Source organism: Bos grunniens, chromosome 23 (assembly GCF_055505025.1).
Source record: "Bos grunniens cultivar Pamir isolate PY7600 chromosome 23, Bosgru_T2T1.0, whole genome shotgun sequence".
Taxonomy (NCBI): domain Eukaryota; kingdom Metazoa; phylum Chordata; class Mammalia; order Artiodactyla; family Bovidae; genus Bos; species Bos grunniens.
In genome coordinates, this window is record NC_141187.1 from 33,670,602 (window position 1) to 33,693,090 (window position 22,489).

The 22,489-nt window shown below is 40.6% G+C and overlaps 2 protein-coding genes across 8 annotated transcripts in view; one reads left to right on the top strand and one right to left on the bottom strand.

Moving 5' to 3' along the window:
- Window positions 1-20,673, bottom strand: part of LOC147347581 (putative small intestine urate exporter) — a 34,142-nt gene extending 13,469 nt beyond the window's left edge. For 2 of the 3 annotated variants that reach the window (XM_086369975.1, XM_086369977.1), the window contains exons 1-8: window positions 20,588-20,655; window positions 12,578-12,704; window positions 4,501-4,706; window positions 3,725-3,958; window positions 3,556-3,643; window positions 2,788-2,874; window positions 338-456; window positions 51-212 (exon numbers count right to left, since the gene is read on the bottom strand). In XM_086369975.1, coding sequence (XP_086226101.1) covers window positions 51-212; window positions 338-456; window positions 2,788-2,874; window positions 3,556-3,643; window positions 3,725-3,958; window positions 4,501-4,706; window positions 12,578-12,668 — 987 coding nt within the window. In that variant the 5' untranslated portion in view covers window positions 12,669-12,704; window positions 20,588-20,655. Of the gene's footprint in view, window positions 1-50; window positions 213-337; window positions 457-2,787; window positions 2,875-3,555; window positions 3,644-3,724; window positions 3,959-4,500; window positions 4,707-12,577; window positions 12,705-20,587 lie in introns of all 3 variants that reach the window. The other variant, XM_086369976.1, reaches the window with a different exon arrangement.
- SLC17A1 (solute carrier family 17 member 1) overlaps window positions 1-22,489 on the top strand; it is a 249,724-nt gene that overhangs the window by 70,351 nt on the left and 156,884 nt on the right. The gene's annotated exons all lie outside the window — the stretch shown is intronic.

Sequence of the window (22,489 nt, forward strand, 5' to 3'; positions counted from 1 at the left end):
GATTATATATAAAGCAACAGAAGAACAGAATGAGTTTTCTCCATACTTACATCTCTGATATTAGCTTGAAGTACAGAGGTGATGAATGTTGGTAAGAATGACGTCAGGACAAAAAAATGCCAGTAATCACTGAAGTAAAAGACGAGAATGCTCCAAAGTGGTAGTGATTTGATCATAGCTTTAGTGGGAAGAGACCAGCCTGGTGGAGAACCCTGGAAGAAAGTACATGTCAATATCAGATATGTATCTGAAGATCAAAGCTCTGCTCTACTGAAGTCTTCACCACTGAGACATCCAGACAGACATGGGGAAATGGCAGAGGAGTTCCCCAGTGTACCTCTTGAGCCAGTGAACAGACGATATATTCCTTCTCTTTAGTGCTAATAAATGGATGACTCACAGGGTCATCATAAATGACAGCAAACCAGAGAAAAGAACAGACACAGCCAATTCCACCTTTAAAAGGAAAAAAAAAAAAAAGGTTCTACTTAGCACAGAATTGGACTTCTATCAGTTTGATTCTGCCTTGAGATGATTCCTGTGGTTAGCATAATGGCCCCATACTCCCCTCCTTCCTGCACGTATCCCTTACATAGGCTTATCATAGATTGAGGGTACTTCCTTACCACTTGACTTTTGTCTTGGCCATGTAACTTGCTTTTACCAGTGGCATGGGGCAATTCAGAGGCTAGGCTTTAAGAAGCACTGCATTTTTTCACTTGTCCTCTTGTGCCTTAGCCATTGGCATGGGAAGAACATGCTCCAGCTCGTCCACTCTCTAACGCAGATGAGAGACACAGAGAGCAGACCTGCCGAGCTGTCCCACAAAACTAAGAGACTAAGTGCTGGTTGTTTAAAATCCCTGAGTTTGGGGAGGTTTTGAAATGCACCAGTAGTAAGGCTGTACATTGCTGCTAAAAGTTATTAGTGTGTTCAACCCATGTGCTTGAAAATGCCCTCACTGTTGAAGTTACCAGTCGGCATCCCCCCTGCTAGTCACGCTTCACAAAGTTTATGTTTTATTAAATCTTTTCTTATTTCTCTCTAACACCTAATGGTTAGCAGCAGTATATACAGTATAAATGCAGCTGATTGCCCAGGTAATTTCTGGATATAGAATGAAATTAATCCTCAGCAAAGAAATTGTTTAATATATACATTATTACAGTGTTGGACAACTCAACTTTATTAGTATTGAGTGGAAACATTCATTCCCTTTTTAGAATCTTCTTCTCTTCACTTGTTAGCTTGTTGTTTATACAGTCCTTCCCAAATATAGAACAGCCACCATATACCAGGCATTTTGCTACATGTTGAGAATATGAGTATAAAGACATGATCATGTCATCAAGGAACTTAAAAGCAAGAGGGGAGGGGAGTGAGAGAGATGAAAATTAGCACTGTTGCACGTTGAGGATGGAGGATGTTAACATTGATTCAGTAATATTTAGTGAGTTCTTATTTTGTGTATATTATTTACCTTTTCCCAAAACCAGGAGCACAGTAAGCCTCTCTCATTCCCTGAAAATTTTGTAACCTGCCCTTCTGAAAGTTTCCATGACAGAGTCTTTGAAGGCTGATATGCTATAGTATAGTAAACAATCTTCATACACTTTTATTCTCAGCAGAATTACTGACCTGATGTTATAAGAATCCTGGATCTAAGACTATTATACTCTAATGAAAACACCAATGAGACCAGTAAGTTCCACTGGAATCAGGCAGTTTGCAGATGGGATTCCAGAGAATGTTTCAAAAATCAAACAAACACAAAGATTAGCTGAAAGCTTTTGGGAAGATTTCACAGAGCTGGGTAAAGGCAAACTTGTATGGTAGAATGTCACCTCTGGAACACTGTGATCTTCAGAAACTTTCCCAACATCTCTATATGATTGTCCATTCCTGAGCCTCACATGATCTGCTCTGTCCTGCAGCCTCTACTGATTGACTCTCTACTCCAATCAGTATTTTACCTAAGATGACATCATATTGGGTTTCCCAGGTGGCAGAGATAAAGAATCTGCCTGCCAATGCAGGAGACACGGAGTTTAACCCCTGTCGGGCAGATCCCCTAGAGAAGGAAATGACAACCCACTCTTGTATTCTTGCCTGGGAAATCCCATGGACAGAGGAGCCTGGCAGGCTACAGTCCATGGGGTCACAAAGAGTCTGACACACCTGAGGATGCACGAAGGTCAAATTCCCATAATTTTCTGGTTGTAATAATAGAAATTTAAAAGAATGTATTGAATACATTTTTGTTGTTTAGTTGCTAAGTCGTGTTCGACTCTTTTGCAACTCCATGGACTGTAGCCCACCGGGCTCCTCTGTCCATGGAATTTCCCAAGCAGGAATACTGGAATGGGTTGCCATTTTCTTCTCCAGGGGATCTTCCTGATCCAAGGATTGAACCCATGTCTCCTGCATTGGCAGGCAGATTCTTTACCACTGAACAACTGAGGAAGCATTAAATAAACAGCATAACTAAAAATATAATCTCACTAAGATTACATATGCAGCATTTTATGAAAGAAATCCCTCTGAGGTCCTTTGTGGGTTCAATTTAGAAGCAGGAAGGAACATTATGATGCCTTTAAACTCATCAGGTTATTCTAGCTCTACACTCAGGATATTAAAACTTAAATGTCACTTGCAAGATTCACCACATGATTAGCTCTGAACATTATCTACTAGGATTTGGTTAACCATAGATGACCTACATCACAGAAATGTCCAGCAGTCTTCGTCATAAAACAAAATTCTGAGATTTGAAAAGCACAAACTCACCAAAGATATAGAAGACACAAGGCCATCCTATAGTCTGGCAGAGGTAACCACCGACAAGGAAGATGATGAAGCAGCCCAGCACTGACCCTAAATAGAAGATGTGAGGATGTTCTGGGTGAGAAGGTCAGACTCGAGACTCTATGTGCTTCCTATAGACCAATGTCAATACAAAGCTAAGCTATAACCCAGGCTACCTAAGTTAGATTCTGCTCCTTCACTCAGTAGCTGTGTGATTCTGGAAAAGTCATCAGTCTGTTTGTGTCTCTTATTCCCTTATGTGTGAAATGGAAAATAATTATATGTTACTGAGTTGCAAAATTGCTTTGAGACTAAAATGAAATTAAAAGCACTTGCAAGAATGTTTGGTGCCCAGGAAGCATTTGGTTATGATCAAGAAAGATAGGATAGTTTAGGTTAGCTCCTGTAAAGCAGGGAGACAGAGTACTTAGGGTGTAAGGTTTGGCTTCTTTTGATAGGCTGTGGCAGAGTACACTTGGACAGAGCATAGTGAAAGTTGCTAAAAAGTCATGTCCAACTCTGTCCAGTCCACCCAATGCTGTGTAGGTGTCCGACTCTTTGCAACCCCATGGACTATACAGTCCATGGTATTCTCTAGGCCAGAATACCAGAGTGTGTAGCCTTTCCCTTCTTCAGGGGATCTTCCCAACCCAGGGATCGAACCCAGGTCTCCCACATTGCAGGCAGATTCTTTACCAGCTTAGCCACAAGAGACAGAGTATACAAGGTGATAATTACGGTATCAATTACCTGCTACAGCAATGGTGATGAGTTGACTCCTTTCTTGTGGTGGAGCCCATCTAGCCCAGATTGAATACTGACTTGTTAATAACACAACCTGAAACAAAAAGTTAATTCTTGGCTATCTGAGGTCATTTTAGAACCTAATTCTATGTGTACTTAGAAAAGGTCCTGGTACCTGAACTATGCCTTGGATGACCCGTAGGACAATGAGCACAGTCACTCCAGTATCAGCTGCTAGTGGAGTGAAGAGGGCCAGGACTGAGGTAATAAACATGCAGGTACCAGACAAATACCTGGTTCCAAATACTTCAGCCATATAGCTACTGGGAATTGGAGCCAAGAATGAGCCGTAGTTGAGTGAGCTGAGGATGACCCCCTGAATTTCAGGACTCCAGTCATACACAGCAGCCTAGATGACAAAGAGAAACTCACTGTTTGACTGGAGACTCAACAGTTTTTATCATGAGGACTTAAGATACAAGAAAATGATTGGCAGTTCTCTTTCCTTTTACCTCTCTCCAATTCCTCAATCTACCAATTTTATCAGTAAAACCTGTGCCCAATATACTGTTTCCCTTACTCACTTTCCCCAGCTACACAATTAAGTGAGAACCTGTAAAGAAAGAAAACTTACAAAGAAGAAGGCATTACAGGCAAGGTAATAAAAAAAACATGTGAAGAAAGAGAAAATAGACATAAATCTGTAGAACTTACTTTTTGGTGATTTTCATCATTGTAGGGGAAGAATTTACTTCCACTAAATGCTAAAGATCTGTTCCTTTCATTCTAACTATAATCCTTAGGTACACTTATAGACACTAGTATAAAATCTCAGATGCGTATTATGCTTTTGTATAATACGGTTCTTTGAACATAGTATATCTTAGCACATAACTCTTTAGGTCAAAACATTTGAGTCAAAGAAAGGATCCATAGTTTCATTAAACTTACCACTGCCTTAGATTCGTTCAGAGTTTCATTCCAGTTGTCCTGGGAGTCAACGGGTGGCCTCTCTGTGGAGGCATTGGGTGAACTGGGCAGAGCTGTGTTGTTCACCATAACTGGCAAGGCAATGCTCATGTTCATTTGTTGGGTGGAAATCGAAAGATTACACAGATGCAGGATAAGGGCTAGCCCATGTCGAACTGAACAAAAGCCTGAGACAAGAGGTACAGAAAGTCTTACAAAAGGGTGCTTTGTCCCACCCTTCCTAAGTCTGGATGTGGAAGAAGATTGCAGTCCATCTGTGAAGCAGAAATGCAGAGAGAGCAGAAGTGACTCTGTCGGTGTTCAGCAAACACCTGTACCCCTTGGAGTACGGGGGTGGGGAGTGGATAACTCCATCAGAACCATTATTTAAGCAGAGACTTGAAGAATATATGGAATTGGCCAGAGCAAACAAAAGAAAGAGTTTCCTAGTCAGTGTCCTGGCATGTGCTGATGAGAGCAGAAATAGAAAGAAGTAGACTTAGGGAAAGAATTAGCTGAAAGTTGTGATTGATTGGATATGGATAGTAAGAGAGAATTTGTTGGAAATGATTCCCAAGTGCCCCACTTGGACAGCTGTGATGGCTTTCAGTACCAAATGTAACCAGGAACATGGTAGATTAATATGTCCGGGGGCTGAGAAGAAATGAGATTTGAAAGGAAGGTTAGTTAGACCATAGATGTATTTAAACATTATCTTGGTACTATAATCCAGGCTTGCACATAATTTGCCGGTGATCCATGAGAACTCTGAGGTTATCCCTGGGGTTGAGTCCAGATACATTAGTTTGACAACAGCTGATAGAATTGATTCACTATCCCTGGAGAGAAATCCCAGAGGCATGATGTGTGATCACTGTCCTTGGGGCAGGTGGATGCCCTATTTCCTGGCTCCTGCAAGGGAGCAAACAGTTGGGGTGGCCAGCACTGTCCCCAGTTGTGTAGCAATACTCTTGTTAGGTTCCAGGAATTGACAGATCCCCACCTTTGGTTTAACTCTGGCAGCATTTAGTTGAAACTCTCCCCTCCCCCATCCACAAAATTTATACTAGAATTTTGATCAATATCATATTGATATGGCAGATTAAGAGGGATTGCTGTATTTATAGTATTGCCTTCTCTTAGCCCACAGCAGAGATGGCTCCCCATGTATTCAAGTTCTTTTCTTTGTGCTAAGGTAGAATTTTATAATTAATCTTTAGTTAAGTCACAAGCTTTTTTAAAATACTTTTCTGTAGTTTCTTAACTGAGTCATTTTCCCCTGTCATTTTCACCCTTTCCCACTTAGATTTAGACAAGAAAATCAAACACATACAGAGGTTATGTACAAAAAAATGGGAAAAAATAGATGATTGTTTTTGCCATTTTATTCTCTTGCGTAATTTTATTCACTGGCAGTTTCTAAACACCGGTAAATAGGAATGGTGAAAATGGGCAGTCATGCAGTACCTGAATCTACTATTAGGAATACTTCTTACTTTACTTATTAGGTATGTTGCTAGGTGGTGGTGGGAATTATGCTTTTATTGTATTAAGCTATCCTATTTTTTTTATGAGAATGGAATGTTTGATCAACTGTATTTTAATCACAGAGCCAGACTCCTGGATCTGCTTTCTTTACAGCTGTGTGTTCTTGGGCAAGTCTCTGAACTCTTGTGGCTTCAATTATTTCACCTGTAAATTAAGGTTAACAATAGAGACTCAAGGTGCTGTGATGAGATTTTAAAGTTTATATAAGTTCCTTATTGAAGAAAAAAATGGCAACCCACTCCAGTATTCTTGCCTGGGAAATTCCATGGATAGAAGTGCCTGGTGAGCTACAATCCATGGGGTCACAAGAGTCGGGCATGACTTAGCTACTAAACAAAAACAGCAACAGCAATATAAATTCATTATAGCTATTAGTATTCAAGCGGCCATATATTCTTAGAATGACCTCTTCTTAATAGGCTGTTTTAATGAAAACACATGATTTATTTTGTGACTATTTTAGCTGGAGTTTTACATTAGCATATATAACTGAGCTTAATTTGTAGTTTGTGAATGTGTGTGTATGTGATTTTTTGCCATGCTAGCTTTGTAAAGAAAGGAAGTTTTAAGCTTTCCATCTCAATCTGTGATCTGAAGTATTTTAAATACATAGTCATTTTCTATTTTCTTAATATTTTTTTTTATTACAGAACAGTTTCAGACAGAGTTATTGAGCTCCTGTAGACCTCATTGGAGAAGGAAATGGCAACCCACTCCAGTGTTCTTGCCTGGAGAATCCCAGGGACAAGGGAGCCCAGTGGGCTGCCATCTCTGGGGTCACACAGAGTCAGACACGACTGAAGTGACGCAGCAGCACAGCAGCAGACCTCACACCATTTCCCCTATTATTAACATCTTAAATTGGTATGGCACAGTTGTCACAATTAATGAACCTACATTAATTAGTATTATTAACTAAAGCCTATTCTTCATTCAGAGTTCTTAGTTTTCACCTAATAGATTTTTTTTTTCTGTCCCAGAATCCCATTCAGGGTCCCATAATCCAATTAATCACCACATGTGGGATCCTTTTGGCTGTAACAGTTTCTCTGACTTTCCTTATTTTTGATGATTTTGACAATTTTGAAGAATATCAGTCAGATATTTTGTAGATTGTCCTTCAACTGGGACTTGTCGAATGCTTTTCTCATGATTAGACTGAAGTAACGTGCTTTTTGAAAGGATGACCATAGAGGTAGACTGCTATTTTCATGACATCATATCAAAAATACATGCTATCTATGTGATCTCTCACTGATGATATTAACCTTGATTACCTGCTTGAGGTAGTGTTTGCTAGGTTTTTTAATCGTGAAGTTAACTCTTTTTTTCTTATCCCTTTCCATGCTGTGCTCTGGAAAAAGTCACACGCACAGTCCACACTTAAGGAGTGAAGAGCTTTATTTTACCTTCATCTCCATAAATTATTTACATTTCTTCTGATGGAAAATATCAGTATTTTCAGCTCCTTAAAATTCTCATAGAATTTTCTAGTGAATCTACTAGGGGACAATTTGTTTTGTTTAAAAGGAATAACTTCTGAACAACTTTCTCACCTTATTACACAGTTTTGTTTTTGTTTTTTTTGAGATGCACAATATTTCTTAATTCAAACTCACAAATTATATTTTCAGGGAAGATCATGTACTTTATTCCCCTGTAATTAGCACCTTATACCTTTTAAATGCTTCTCTCCCCCTTTCTCCCATGATTGCTTTATTTAATCTCTCTAATCAATCCGAGTAGTGAATTGTCTTATTGCTGTTGAATAGAATCTTCTTTATCAAGAAATCAGTCCTTATATATATTTTCCATTTCAATTCCTTTCATAATTTGAGCTTACATTTTTTATACATTTAAGTTGTCTTCTTTGGTTTTCTATATACTTTCCTTGAAGTTATAAACTCAGTAAACTGGATGTTTAACTTACTTTTGTTTACTTCTGAAGAATCTTTGTTGCTTTCTTCACACCCATTATCTTTTTTATCATTATTTGTTTATTTTTGGCTGTGATGGGTCTTTGAGGGTTTTTCTCTAGTTGTAGCAAGTGGGGGCTACTCTGTAGTTGTGGTGTGTGGGCTTCTCATTGCAGTGGCTTCCCTTGTTCTAGAGCCGCACCCCAGGCTCTAGAGCACAGGCTCAATAATTGTGGTGTACAGGCTTAGTTGCTCCACTGCTTGTGGGATCCTCCCAGATCAGGGATCAAATCCACGACTCCTGCACTGGCAAGAGGATTCTTTACGACTGAGCCACCAGGGAAGCCCCACATCTATTATCTTTTGAATCATTTCCTTACTGGGGCTTCCCTGGTAGCTCAGATGGTAAAGAACCTGCTTGCAATCCAGGAGACTTGGGTTCGATCCGTGGGTCAGTAAGACCCCATGGAGAAGGGAATGGCTACCCACTCCAGTATTCTTGACTAGAGAATTCCATGGATAGAGGAGCCTGGCAGGCTGCAGTCCAAGGGGTCACAAAGAGTTAGACTCAACTGAGCGACTAAGCCTCAGTTCTACATTGCTGATTTGGTTTTTTACAGTGATAATTTCTTTCGTTGCTACTACTAATTCTGTTTTAGTTCTGAAGTGACATTTTTTTCTCTTTAGTTACCTTTCTCATCTTCTTTCATATTTTCCTGTTGATTTACTTCATACATGCTAAGCTTTTTTTTTAAAAGTATTCTTGAGAACTTGGAGAAATGTGAAATGAAAATACTCTTCAATTTCCCTAAGTAAGCACACAAATGTAATATAACGGTTAATAATCAGACCACTGTAGTTTAAATCCAGATAATACCTGTTTGTGCCGGGATGACTTAAATGAGTCCTTAAATGAGGATTTAATCCCTCTGTACTTGAGTTCTTGCTCCTGAAAAATGGAGATGATGCTGGCAGCTTGAAGGATTCTTGTGAGGTTTCAGTGAATTAATTCATATAAAGTGCTCAGTACTTGATAGACATGCCTTCATTATGCAGTGATCTCTCTTTTATGTATTTGTTTCCTTTTCTATGTGTGTGTGCCAAAGTACTAGGTTGACCAAAGATGTTTTGGAAAAAATGAACAAACCTTTTGGCCAACTCAGTATTTATATAGGTCCCTTGTGGTTCCCACCCATACCTCCAGTCTCGGACTATAAAAGTCAATCGTGTGATTTTGCTCCTGTGTGATATAACCCTTGCACTGGGCCACCTTGACTGGTTGGAGGCCTGTTGCCATGTGCTGATAGTATTATGTACGCATATGGTCAAGAGGCAGGTGGTGGGAAGATGGCCCCTTGGCATTTTTTCACCAATTCAGGGAAAACTAGCTATTCTTGCACTTTAATTCTACAATGACATTGCATAATTTGAGGAAAATCCCCCCCGCCCCCCACCACCAATTTCCAAGTTAAGTTCTGCAATTGTGTATGTTTTCCCCTGCTCTGTTGCACTGGCCCAAGATCCTAAGCTACAGACCTTTAGAAAGACTGGTGAGCTGTGGAGGGGGAGACATCAAGATGTGGGCACAGAGCAGCCTTCCCCACCATATCCCAGTACTGCAGACCTCACCTTGTCTGTGGTGACCTCACCTGGCCTGTGGTCCACCAGCCTTGAGATGCTGGAGAGTATCTAAGCTGGAGAGCTTGACCTGGGGCTTCACAGTGCCGTCCCCTTTCTGCTTGTAACGTGGGACCATGCTCCAAGGATGAGAGTTTTGTCTCCTCTTGGCATCCCCTTAATTCATCCAAATTATACTAAATCTAGCAAGGAGCCTTAGAATTTGTAGTGTGTGATAGGAATAATTCCCAAGTTTTAACCTAAGTAAAAATATTTTCTCAAGGTGTTGTGCTTATTTTATTGATTTCTGTGACTATCAGAAAGGAACGTTATTGCAGACTCATCTTTCAGGGCCATTCCTAACATAGGCAGGGTATATTTAACTCCGTGCTGGATTTTGATAGGGAGCAAGGAAGCAGTGTCCAGCGTTGTTTATTAATTATTACTGCCAGGCCTGCCCTTCTAACTTTTTCACAGTAATAGTTAAATACCTGGAAACTATAATCCTCAACCTACATGCAAGCAGGGTTCCAATTACAAGAGCATTAGGACAAAGTTTGGGAGGCTGAACACAGTGAGAACTGAACACTGTGCTGAGGAGGCCACTGCAGGGAGGAGTAGGAGGATCAGTGATGGTAGACGGGGTTTTTGCCTGGGCCTGTGGTACTCTCCTGAACACCACCCACTGTGTGCTGCACAGGATTGCTAGCTGTGTCCCATCCATCCTACACTTCAGGATTTCCTGGAAGTCGCTAACTTGACTTCTTCTTCCCCAGCCTCCCAAAGTCTATGGACTATTTCCATCTTCTATATTAAACGTCTTTTTTTTTCTTGAATTACCTAAAGTGGCTTCCATTTATCTGACTGAACCCAGGCAGAAGCTCATGGGCCTTTAGTAGAGAAGGGATAGGAAGGTCAAGGTGATGTCTGTCCCTACCCTGCCATATGAACCCTTAATAGAGCCTGACCTCTGGCAGAACCTGAAGGTCCATCTCTTTTCACCTAGTATCTCTAGAGATATAGGAGCATAAGTAAGTCTCTTCTGTGGCCATGTGACCAGATATGACATAGAATGGGGGAGAGGGCATTTCCCCACATGCCATGGAAAGCCTGGATTTGATTCTCTGAGTATCTTAGAAGCACAATCATGCCCAGTAAAGATGTCAGTAATCTCTGGGGGTCCTGGCCCTGGGTGAAAGCCCCAACAGGGTCCTGAGAGTGAGATACAGAGGACCCAGCAGTGCCCAGTGAGAATGGGCTAGATGAGAGAGAGACGAGAGAAAAATTGATGTTGGACGCCAACTGAAGAAGCAGCCAGCAAGGCTTATTCATAAGCATTTATGAGAAATACAAAATAACTAAGTCGGATGTGATAACAGGCTGGGGCCAAGAAGTGGTCAGCAGGGGATAAAGCAGCATGGTGGGGTGGATGCCCTGAAAGACTATGGAAGAAACTAGAAAGATCACATTAAGTTCCACTTTTAGACAAATTAGCCCAGAGTTCCAATGACTGCTGAAAAGTAGACTGAGGAAGAAAAACTGTATGAGAGATGATTATGATAGTGAAGTTTATACAGTGCTTAACTACAGGCCAGGCATTGTTCTAAATGGTTCACATATTATAACTAATTTAATCCTCATGGAAATCCTATGAGATAAATACTGTTGTTATCATCTCATTTTTACAAATAAGGAAACTGAGACACAGAAAATTTAAATAACTTGCCTAAGGTCACACGGCTCATAAATTGCAAAATCAGGATTGCAAACATAGGCAGTCTAGCACCTTAATCTGTACTCTTACCCAATATGCTATATTGTGCCATGGAAACTGTTTATAAGTTCTCTGTTTGTAAGTTAACTGATTTTTAGAGAGAGAGAGTTGGGATAAGAAAATTTGGCCAATGGCATAGAATCCAATAGGCTCCTATTGTTTAGAAATGGATGGGATCTTAGAGATACACATGCTTCCACTTTACAGATAAGGAAGCTGAGGCAATGAAAGAGTATTCATTAAATGTCAGATGGTAGTTAATTGTAGAGTGACTAGTATTAAATAGCATGCATGTTTCCTGATTTCTTCTTTGATGGATAAGATTAGGCGAATCCCCTTTTCCTTAAGGCATGTAGACTTGCCAGCAGATATACTGGCTAAAATGTTGAGTCTCACAAAGCATTCCATCTTGGTTAATGTTTTACTTTTAAAAAACATTATCTTATGAAAAGCCTATATGCTTAAGAGAATTAGTGAATAAAATAGTTATAAGTCATTTAGAGTTTAGAGTAAAATAAGGTGTTCAACAGTTTCCCTTATGATGTATTCTTGAAAAAGTATTAGTTGCTCAGTCATCTCACCCTTTGTGACCCCATGGACTGTAGCCCACCAGACTTCTCTGTTTGTGGGATTTCCCAGGCAAGAATACTGGAGTGGGTAGCCATTGCCTTCTCCAGGGGATCTTCCCAACCCAGGGATTGAACCCAGGTCTCGCATTGCAGGCAGACTCTTTACCATCTGAGCCACCAGGGAAGCACCAATGTATTATTTGATATACTCTTGAAAAGCACTAAGTTGTAACTTAACTGAGAGGGAGGAGGATGTGTGACTTCTATGATATGGTGTAAAGAAAAAGCCTGTTCTCTTTGAGGTAGATCTAAATCTAGTATGAGTGGCAAGATCAAATGGGATGGTCTCTGGACTTGGTATCAGAAAAACCTAGATTGGTTTCCATATTTTCTATTTGACACCTGCTCTAAATTTTTTTCTTTATCTCTACCTAATGTCTTGATGATCTAGTGTCTTGATATCTACCTGTCCTATATACCTTCAAGGTTTTTTGCAAGAAATGAAGTAATTCTCAGTAAAAGTGCTTTACAGCTATATAGAATTCTTGGCAATGTGTAGGATCAAGAAGAGGCTGTACATCATCAAACAGTGACATAGATCCCAGTTTTATCCACACCCCAGTACACGATTTTACCTTTCCTGGAGGTTTGTACTTGAGCCATGTTTACAGTATCATTATTGACAGGACCTCCCACTATGGTTCCGGCTTCTACTGTATTAAACATTTTGATTCTCTTCTCCCAGACACTGGTGTTTACCTACTGAAATAAAAGTAAATATAAAAAGAGGTGTCCTATAGCATGGCCCAAATTCTTTTAAGAATTAGGAGGAAATGTTTAGTGGAAAAAGTGCTAAATTAGTGTTCAAGAGACATGATTTGTTGTCCAGATTCTATCACTACCCAAATGTGTAGTCTTGGGAATGGCACTTCTCTGCTTTTCTCAAATGAGGGATCTGGTCTGGCTTGCCTTAATGGATTATAATATTCTTTCCAGTTCTATGTTTCCATATCTTTCAGCTGCTACCAGTAGCAACTTGATGTTAAAACCTGACAATCTTCTTTGAAATTTCACCTGGAAGATTCCAATAGATTAAATAACCTGAAAACTAGATCTACTAAATAAGATCTAGATATACAAGATAGCATATTAAAAAGTAGAGACATTACTTTGCCAACAAAGGTCCATCTAGTCAAGGTTATGGTTTTTCCAGTGGTCATGTTTGGATGTGAGAGTTGGACTGTGAAGAAAGCTGAGCGCTGAAAAATTGATGCTTTTGAACTGTGGTGTTGGAGAAGACTCTTGAGAGTCCCTTGGACTGCAAGGAGATCCAACCAGTCCATCCTAAAGGAGATTAGTCCTGGGTGTTCATTGGAAGGACTGATGCTAAAGCTGAAACTCCAATACTTTGGCTACCTCATGCGAAGAGTTGACTCATTGGAAAAGACCCTGATGCTGGGAGGGATTGGGGGCAGGAGGAGAAGGGGACAACAGAGGATGAGATGGCTGGATGGCATCACCGACTCTATGGACATGAGTTTGGGTAGACTCTGGGAGTTGTTGATGGACAGGAAGGCCTGGCATGCTGCGATTCATAGTGTCGCAAAGAGTCAGACACAACTGAGCAACGGAACTGAACTGAACTGATACAAGATAGAATCTGGCAAACATCTTTTTTACTATTTATTTATTGATTCTTGGCTGTGCTGGGTCTTCACTGCTGTGCATGGGCTTTCTCAGTGCTCGGGCTTCTCATTGCAGTGGCTTCTCTTGTGGCACAGCATGGGCTCTAGGGCACATGGTCTCAGTAGTGGTGGTGTACAGGCTTAGTTGCCCTGTGGCACATGAGATCTTCCTAGGCCGGGGATCGAACCTATGTCCCCTGTGTTGGCTGGCAGATTCTTTACTATTGGATCAACAGGGAAGTCCTGAGAAAGCATCTTTTAAATACATATATTCAAAGATAGTATGAGATATCTCCATGGATGTAATGAAAAATTAGAGGAATGAGCTTACTCTTCAGAAACCTTGGGCCTGGGGACAAAGCATCAGTTTTTGTCAGGGGCTTGTCAGGTCCTTGTAGGGAATGGAGGATGAAACCTCAGACTCATGCCAGGAAGGCAACTTTAATAGAGATCTTGACATAGAGCCAGAAACCTCAAGGGAATTCAAAACTGAGTTAGAGGCTCTGCCCTTTGCAGCAAGTGAGACAGTGACAGCTCTCATGTGCATTGTCCTGAGCCTCTCCTGAAAGTTACAAAAATTCATAACTATGTTTTGGGAAGTTGGAGTTTGGAATTCACATTGTCCTAACTGAGAACTCTTGCTCAGCTGAAAAACTGAAGTAAGAAGAATTGGGCCTAGGCTGATTTGCTCAACACAGATCACACAGAATTACTGAAGATGAAGCTCTACTTAATATGAATTCAAGATCCAAAATTATAAACACTCATAGAAGTGATCATCCACGGCAAATCCTCAGACTCAGCACATAGCATGATTAAACTGCTGAGAACTTCCAAAAAAATAGCCTGCACTGATAAACACATTCTATAAGCATCCTTTAAATAACTACAGTACTTTGGCCACCTGATGCAAAGAACTGACTCATTGAAAAAGACCCTGATGCTGGGAAAGATTGAAGGCAGGAGGAGACAGGGATGACAGAGGATGAGATGGTTGGATGGCGTCACCAACTCGATGGACATGAGTTTGAGCAAGCTCCAGTAGTTGGTGATGGACAGGGAAACTTAGTGTGCTGCAGTCCATGGGGTCACAAAGAGTCAGACATGACTGAGCAACTGAACTGAACTGAAAATAACTGAAGAAATAAAATATAAGAAGATAACAAAAGAATAGGCAGATTTAAGAAGGATACTGCTTGAAATACAAAAGACAAATTTAGACACTGTGATTGGAAACTAGCTGACTAGACATAGCTAATGAAAGAATTAGAGAAATACAAGGTAGAGCTAAGTAAATTATATCAAATAAGGCTGAGTAAGATGATGAGGTATGATAGCAAAGTTAACAGACCTGGAAAATGGAGTGAAAAGGTCCAGTATACATTGAATAAGAATTCTAAGAGGAGAAAAAGAGAATTGGAGAGAGGCAATACTTTAAGAAATAATGAATCAGACTCATTCAGAACAGATGAAACATGATATTTCTCAGATTCAAGAATCACAATGAGTCTCAAGCCAATGAGATGAAATTTATACCTAGACATATCAGAAGGACACTGTCAGATACAAAACACAAGCTTTATTTATAATAATAGCTGCCATTAAAGGTCATTGACAAAAGGGAAGAAATCCATTTCAGTATGATATCAGATAGAGGAGTGGTGGGTTTTTTTTTAAACATTTTCAAGATAATATAAAAAAGACAAAATACAGGAAAATAGTTGAAGAACAGGTAACTATCAGAACAGTAGACAAATACAGATGAACAACAAATGGGGTAAATGCACTCTGCCTTATTATAAAGGAAGGACATGGATGTCAAAGAACAATATCATTCTATTTATTACCCATCAACTTTCATAAATATTTAGAAGACTTTTATCACCAAGTTTAGGCAAAAGTGTGAATAAATAAGCTATTGTTTATAGTGGTCAAATTTCATCCCTTCCGTCTGATACTGCTGCTTCATGGTGTCTGCACAGCCACACAGAATATGTCCCAAGACACCCCTTGTAGCAATATTTGTAAAAGTAAAAAATCAGAGACAATAATCAATGATCATTAATAGTTAAATTAAGTGAAGTATATGTAAACTTTAGAATACTATATAGCAGTCAAAGGAATTCACTAGATCTGTCTTTGTGACCCCATGGACTGTAGCCCATCAGCCTCCTCTGTCCATGGAATTCCCCAGGCAAGAATACTGGAGTGGGTTATCATTCCCTTCTGCAGTGGATCTTCCCAACCCAGAGATTGAACCCAGGTCTCCTGCATTGCAGGCAGATTCTTTACTGTCTGAGCCACCAGGGAAGCCCTTTAAAAGCATGTAAAAATTTAAAAGACGTATTAGGTGAAAAAAAATATGTTTGTAAAATATTAAGTATAAGATTCTACAACTTTTCCATCTTTTAATTTTTTATATGCTTTTTAATGTAGATTCAATGGATTCCTTTTGATTGCTGTATAGTATAGTAAAATTTACATAAGTATAACATATGTATACATAATATCCCATTATGTAACTTATGTATTTGCAAGTGAATAGAAAATGATGAAAAGAAACTTACAACACTGAGACAGTGACAGCTCTCATCTACATTGTCCTGAGTCCTGGTTTTAAAGTTAAGATGCATGAATCTGGTAACATGGGTCATCTATGAATATATATAAGGGAATGAAGAGGACCATTGCCTTGGGAGGAATGGCCACATGGAAATTTAAATCTATCTATAATGGCAACCCACTCCAGTATTCTTCCTGGAGAATCCCATGGACAGAGGAGCCTGGTGGGCTACAGTCCATGGCAAAGAGTTGGACACAACTGAAGCGTCTTAGCACATAGCATGGTGTTTAAATGTATTACAACAGTAATGTATTTGTGAGTTATTACTATGGTTAAAAATACATTTAAAACCGCAATAACAAAAAACTCTCACAAAAACTGAGGTCGCAGTGTTTGAAGTGTCAGAATCTTTCATTCTGACACCTTCACAAACCATGTGCACCCATGTTCGTGCATGATAATGTGTGTCAATGGCTATTCACATAGTCCTGATTCCAATTTGACTGAACATATCCTATTCTGAGAGGAAAACAATAAGTGTTGCCTTTATTCTAAAGTGATGGGAGAGACTTGAGAAGGAGGAGGCTGCTGCACTCACTTCAAGGGCACAAACTGAGACAAACCTGAGAAAGCTTCTTTAGAGGAAGTTGCTGGTATGCGCGTCACTTATTCACCCTGACTTCATGAAAGAGAGCAGGTGGATGCCGCCCCTTACTCCAAGGCAAACAATATTGGCTGCCTGCAATGGGGTCATCCAGAGCTTGACTTCTGTCCCCTGGAGGTTGTGTGTGTGTGCCCCACTATGTGTGCCTGAGAGAGAGGAGGAAACTGATGAGTAACACAGACCTCAGACTCTAAGGCCGTGGGGCGCCAACTCATGGCCTGAGGCTGCAGGGCAGAGGAAGGGCCCACAGCACATCGGAGGGTTGTAAGACTTCCCACAGCAGCAGGTGCAAGGATGCCTGGACAGACACATGCAGGTTCCTTCTGAGCCAGATATGAATGACTAGAGAGGTCCAGGTTATAGCCTTTTAAAATCCTGCCAAGAGAACTGTCTTGAGGGACCACATGACTCCCCAAAAGGTGAGATGGAGTGCCGGATGCCCAACGGCTGAGGGAGGAACAGTAAGGGCTGAGCAGAGGGCAAGGGAGAGACTGATAGGTGTCCCCAGCAGGGAACTCTCCAGAAGAGTAATGCTGAACATCCACCCAAGCCTAGAGAGCCACAATGCCAGATCTTAAGAGTCCAGGGAACAACCATACTTCCTGCCTTTTACTGACCACCCTAACTACCAGCCTGAAATGGATCAGCAGCCTCAGTTACCAGGAGGGGCAAGAGGAGTTGACAGAGAAAGGGAATGAGAAGCTAAACCAAATCTTCCACCACCACCCTCCCCAACCAGACCCAAGCTGGAGATGAGGAGAAGTTCTGCTTCTAGATAAAATTTGGGAGTTGTATGCTTTTCATCAGACTGGAGCCATGAATTATCACATGAGATTATTTGGAGGCTGAAAATAACCAATGGCTTTTTCACTCTCTGAAAATGATCAGAAAAGTTATGGAGTTGAGCAGAGGTAAAGGGAAATGAGGGCAGGGCAGGAGTTGCTTGTAAAATAAAATTTCTAATTTCTCTCTATGGAGTTCTACTTTAATTAACATAAGAGCATGGATATATCTGATTCTTTGATGATATTGTTTTTAAGTGTAAATAGAAACATTGCATAATGTCTGTGTTGTGCACATCACAACTATAGTGGGTAGCGATTAATTAATACAACAGTTGCCTCATTACATCATTTTTTTCCTTTTTTTTAATTTTATTTTATTTTTAAACTTTACAATATTGTATTAGTTTTGCCAAATATCGAAATGAATCTGCCACAGGTATACCTGTGTTCCCCATCCTGAACCCTCCTCCCTCCTCCCTCCGCATACCCTCCCTCTGAGTCGTCCCAGTGCACCAGCCCCAAGCATCCAGTATTGTGCATCGAACCTGGACTGGCAACTCATTACATCATTTTAAAACACAGAGATTATAGACCAAGGAGCCCTCCAGTCCATATTGAAATCAGAAACAAACTGAAAGTTGAATTGGAATTCAAATCATTGCTCATTGGCAAAATAGAGTGGGCCTTATAACTGACAAGAAACCTGTCACAAGAAGGGACTGAATATCCCGATATAACAGTAATTTATCATGCCTGTCTACCCCTTAGGGCAATTAGTTCGAAGACATAGCATTCAGAGTAATGTTTTTTCCTAAAGGTTATACCTATCAGGGAGCTTCTCAGGTGGCTCAGTAAAGAATCCGCCTGCCAATGCAGACTCAGGTTTGACCCCTGGGTCAGGAAGATCCCCTGGAGGAAGAAATGGTAACCCGCTCCAGTACTCCTGCCTGGGAGATCCCATGGACAGAGGAGCCTGGCTGGCTACAGCCCATGGGGTCACAGAAGAATCAGACATGGCTTAGTGATTAAATAATGATAATACCTCGCAGGACTCTTCTAGTGTACCAGCACCTGAAAGTTCACTGACCACTAGTTCATTGATCCCGTAAATATTTGTTGAACCAATAAATCGAATATTTTGCTACCTTAGCTCTTTCTCTTGCATTTATGACTGAAGGACTTAGTTTTCATTAAACTTCCCCTCTCCATACTTATTGTTACAGAAGTGCTTACTAGTTTTTCTGGTAACCAGCAATGATGTCAGCATATTGTCCACACCTGCATCCCTTACCCTGTATCTGCTTTGTCCCAATTTCCACTACCTTGTTAACTCCAGCAAAATCTCCAGGAGAGGCACAAAATGAAAGAAGTAAGAATGACATTTGCTATGAAGATAATGACAGTAGCACTGACAACAACTTAGTAACCAGCGTCTCTTGGCCAAATGTAACTACTTTACCTGGTTGTGTGAGGAAGTTATATCCAAGCTGAAATGGGAATGGTGAGAAAGAGGCAGCTCTGAGCAAGGGCATGCCAGGCAAAGAAACAAAGCAAGTTTGTCCAACATGACCAGGGCAGAGTGAGTGAGAAGGTCAATGGTGGGAGATTAAATCAAAGTGGTAGTCGAGGACACACCATGTGGGGTACTGTGAGTAGGTAAGGGGGCTGGATTTGCCTTGGCTGCTGTAGGGGGGCATGGTCTACAAGGGTCAAGACTGGGAACCAAGAGACTTGAGAAGAGGCTGTCATAGCTACCTATTCAAGAGTTAATGGTATCCGGGCTGGGCTGTCGTGGGGATCTGTTTTGTAGCTAGAGTCAAGAAGAACTGCTCATGAGGTGGATAGGGGGATCAGGAGAAGGGGAGATTTTTTTGGAGACTTCTAGAATTATGGCTTGAGTGAGTGAGTGAATGGTGCTGTGCACTCAGTGGCAGTGGGGAGATAAGCAAGAGGAGAGCAAGTTTCCAGAAGAAAAACAGGAGTTTCATTTTGGACATGTTGGGTTTGAGTTGACTGTTTGATCCAGAAGGGAAGACTGCCAAATAGGCATTGTGTCTATGAGTCGGTAGTTCAGGACAGAGGGCTCAAGTAGAAATATAAATTTGCCTTATCTATTTACTTGGAGACCAGGAAATGAGGAAGAACCAGCAAAAAAATTGGGCCATTCATTCCTGTATCAATTTCCTATCACTTTCTCTGGCCAAGACTGTTTCTGTGTCTATTACCTTTGCATTAAATATATCCTGGTCATCTGCCATTGATTAGTTCACTGTAGAATGAGACTTTTCCTTAAGGTACCAGGCAGAGCTATTAAGAGCACAAATGTTATCTTTGTCTGGTCTCCGCACTGAGCATTTCCTATATATAAGAACAGTTCATGGCTCTTATTCATAGGCCCCAAATTAAAGTTCTCTGCCCCAAACTCTTCACTCATTACCTACTTCCCAAAGCATTGTGGGATTTCATTTTGTTTTACTTTTCCCCCATGCATAAATTAATTGGAAAGGTCAAATCTGTTTTGGTTATTTGATCTGTTAGCCCCTATGAAAATCTCCCTCTGCCAGAATTTACATTTATTGTCTCACTATAGATATGACTGATTTTTTTTTAATTAATGCATCCCATAAAAACAAGCCCAGTTTAGGAATCTTAAACTACAGGCTATCTAGTCTAATTCCAATAAATGGGTGATATTAACTCTAAAAAGTATAATTTTAAATTATTGATTTGCCTCCAGGTCTCTGTAGCCATCCTTTTGGATAATTTTATTCCCAGAGTTTTACTCCCTAGAGTTCTGGGACCCTGGTTTCTTTCTCACTTTTCAGAATTATCTCAGGAAAAGTCTCTTCCCCACCCCCAAAACAGCAAACCAAGCAGCTCTCTATGGGAAAACCCATTCTCATCATCTCAAAAGCAGAATATTAAAGAACAAAAGATGGAAGGCTCACCGGAGGGAGGTGGACTACAGGATCCTCATTCCATTCAAATCGATTTCTCTAAACATTCCCAAATTTCCTAGTCTCTAGGAGATAAATGATTACCCTAAACCTTTAGCCCCTGTGTTACCACAGGGGAGTTTATTGGCATAATGGTTTAATTTTAACTTTACTTTCATTGTCTCACTGACAAGTAGATCGAGCTCATTAAATCCTGCTCATGCTTCAGGCCCAGACGAGGCCACCACCATCATCCCTGATCTTCCATTTGGAATGGATGCTCCTCCTTATATAGGAGCCTGACAGCCCATGCTCCTTGTTTAAGCACTGGTGCCTTATGGGGTGGCTCAGGGTTATTATATTCTTCATGAGAAGGGCTATGTCTTGTCCCTTTTAAGCCCTCCCTCTGTCACCCTCTTGTTTAATACAACTAGGCTCTCCAGAGTAGAAACTTAATATATTTTGGTTAACTTTAATGATTTTTGTGGTTTTCAGATTATATCTATTTGCACAAAGCCACTGAGTTTTCTGTGAAAATAGACACCATGTGATTCTTCTCCCTTTTTTTAAATTTAATTTTTCAATTGAAGAATAATTGTTTTACAGAATTTCCTGGTTTTCTGTCATGCATCAAGAATCTGCTCCCTTTTGTAACAAAACATTTCATAAGACTCAGGCATGCTTGTCCGTCTGCTCATCTCTGATTCTCTCTCTCTCTTTAAACTGAACTATATTTGATTTACAATACTATATTAGTTTCAAATGTACAACATAGTAATTCAATATTTTATAGATTATACTCCATCAGTTCAGTTCAGTTGCTCAGTCATGTCCAACTCTTTGCGACCTCATGGACTGCAGCATGCCAGGCTTCCCTGTCCATCATCAACTCCCAGAGCTTACTCAGATTCATGTCCATCAAGTCAGTGATGCCATCCAACCATCTCATCCTCTGTTGTCCCCTTCTCCTCCTGCCTTCAATCTTTCCCAGCATCAGGGTCTTTTCATGAGTCAGTTCTTTGCATCAGGTGGCCAAAGTAGTGGAGTTTCAGCTTCAGCATCAGTCCTTCCAATGAACACCCAGGACTGATCTCCTTCAGGATGGACTGGTTGGATCTCCTTGCAGTCCAAGGGACTCTCAAGAGTCTTCTCCAACACCATAGTTCAAAAGCATCAATTCTTCGGTGCTCAGCTTTCTTCACACTCCAACTCTCACATCCATACATGACCACTGGAAAAACCATAGCCTTGACTAGACGGACCTTTGTTGCAAAGTAATGTCTCTGCTTTTTAATAAGCTGTCTAGGTTGTTCATAGCTTTTTTTCCAAGGAGCAAGCATCTTTTAATTTCATGGCTGCAGTCACCATCTGCAGTGATTTGGGAGCCCCCCAAAATAAAGTCTGTCACTGTTTCCATTGTTTCCCAGTCTGTTTGCCATGAAATGATGGGACCAGATGCCATGATCTTAGTTGTTTAGTTGCTAAGTCATGTCCAACTCTTTTGCGACCTCTTGAACATTAGCCCACAAGACTCCTCTGTCCATGGAATTTCCCAGGCAAGAATACTGGAATGGGTTGGCATTTCCTTCTCGAGGGGATCTTTCCAACCCAGGGATCAAACCCACGTCTCCTGTATTAGCAGGCAGATTCCTTACCACTGAGCCACCAGGGAAGCCTTATCTCTGCTGGTCCTCCACTCTTTGGTTATTTTTGCTTCCTATTAGCCAGTCCCTGAGTCCTTACTCCAGTTCCCTGAATTCATTCTTTATACTAAAGTTTCCTATTTCAGGTAACTGTGTGGTTTTTCTCTCCTAATTAGATCTAGTGGTACAACCATAGATTTATCTTTTTATATTAATATATTTACTAAATATTGAATCATTGGGATCATAGATTATCCTTGTGTGCTAATGA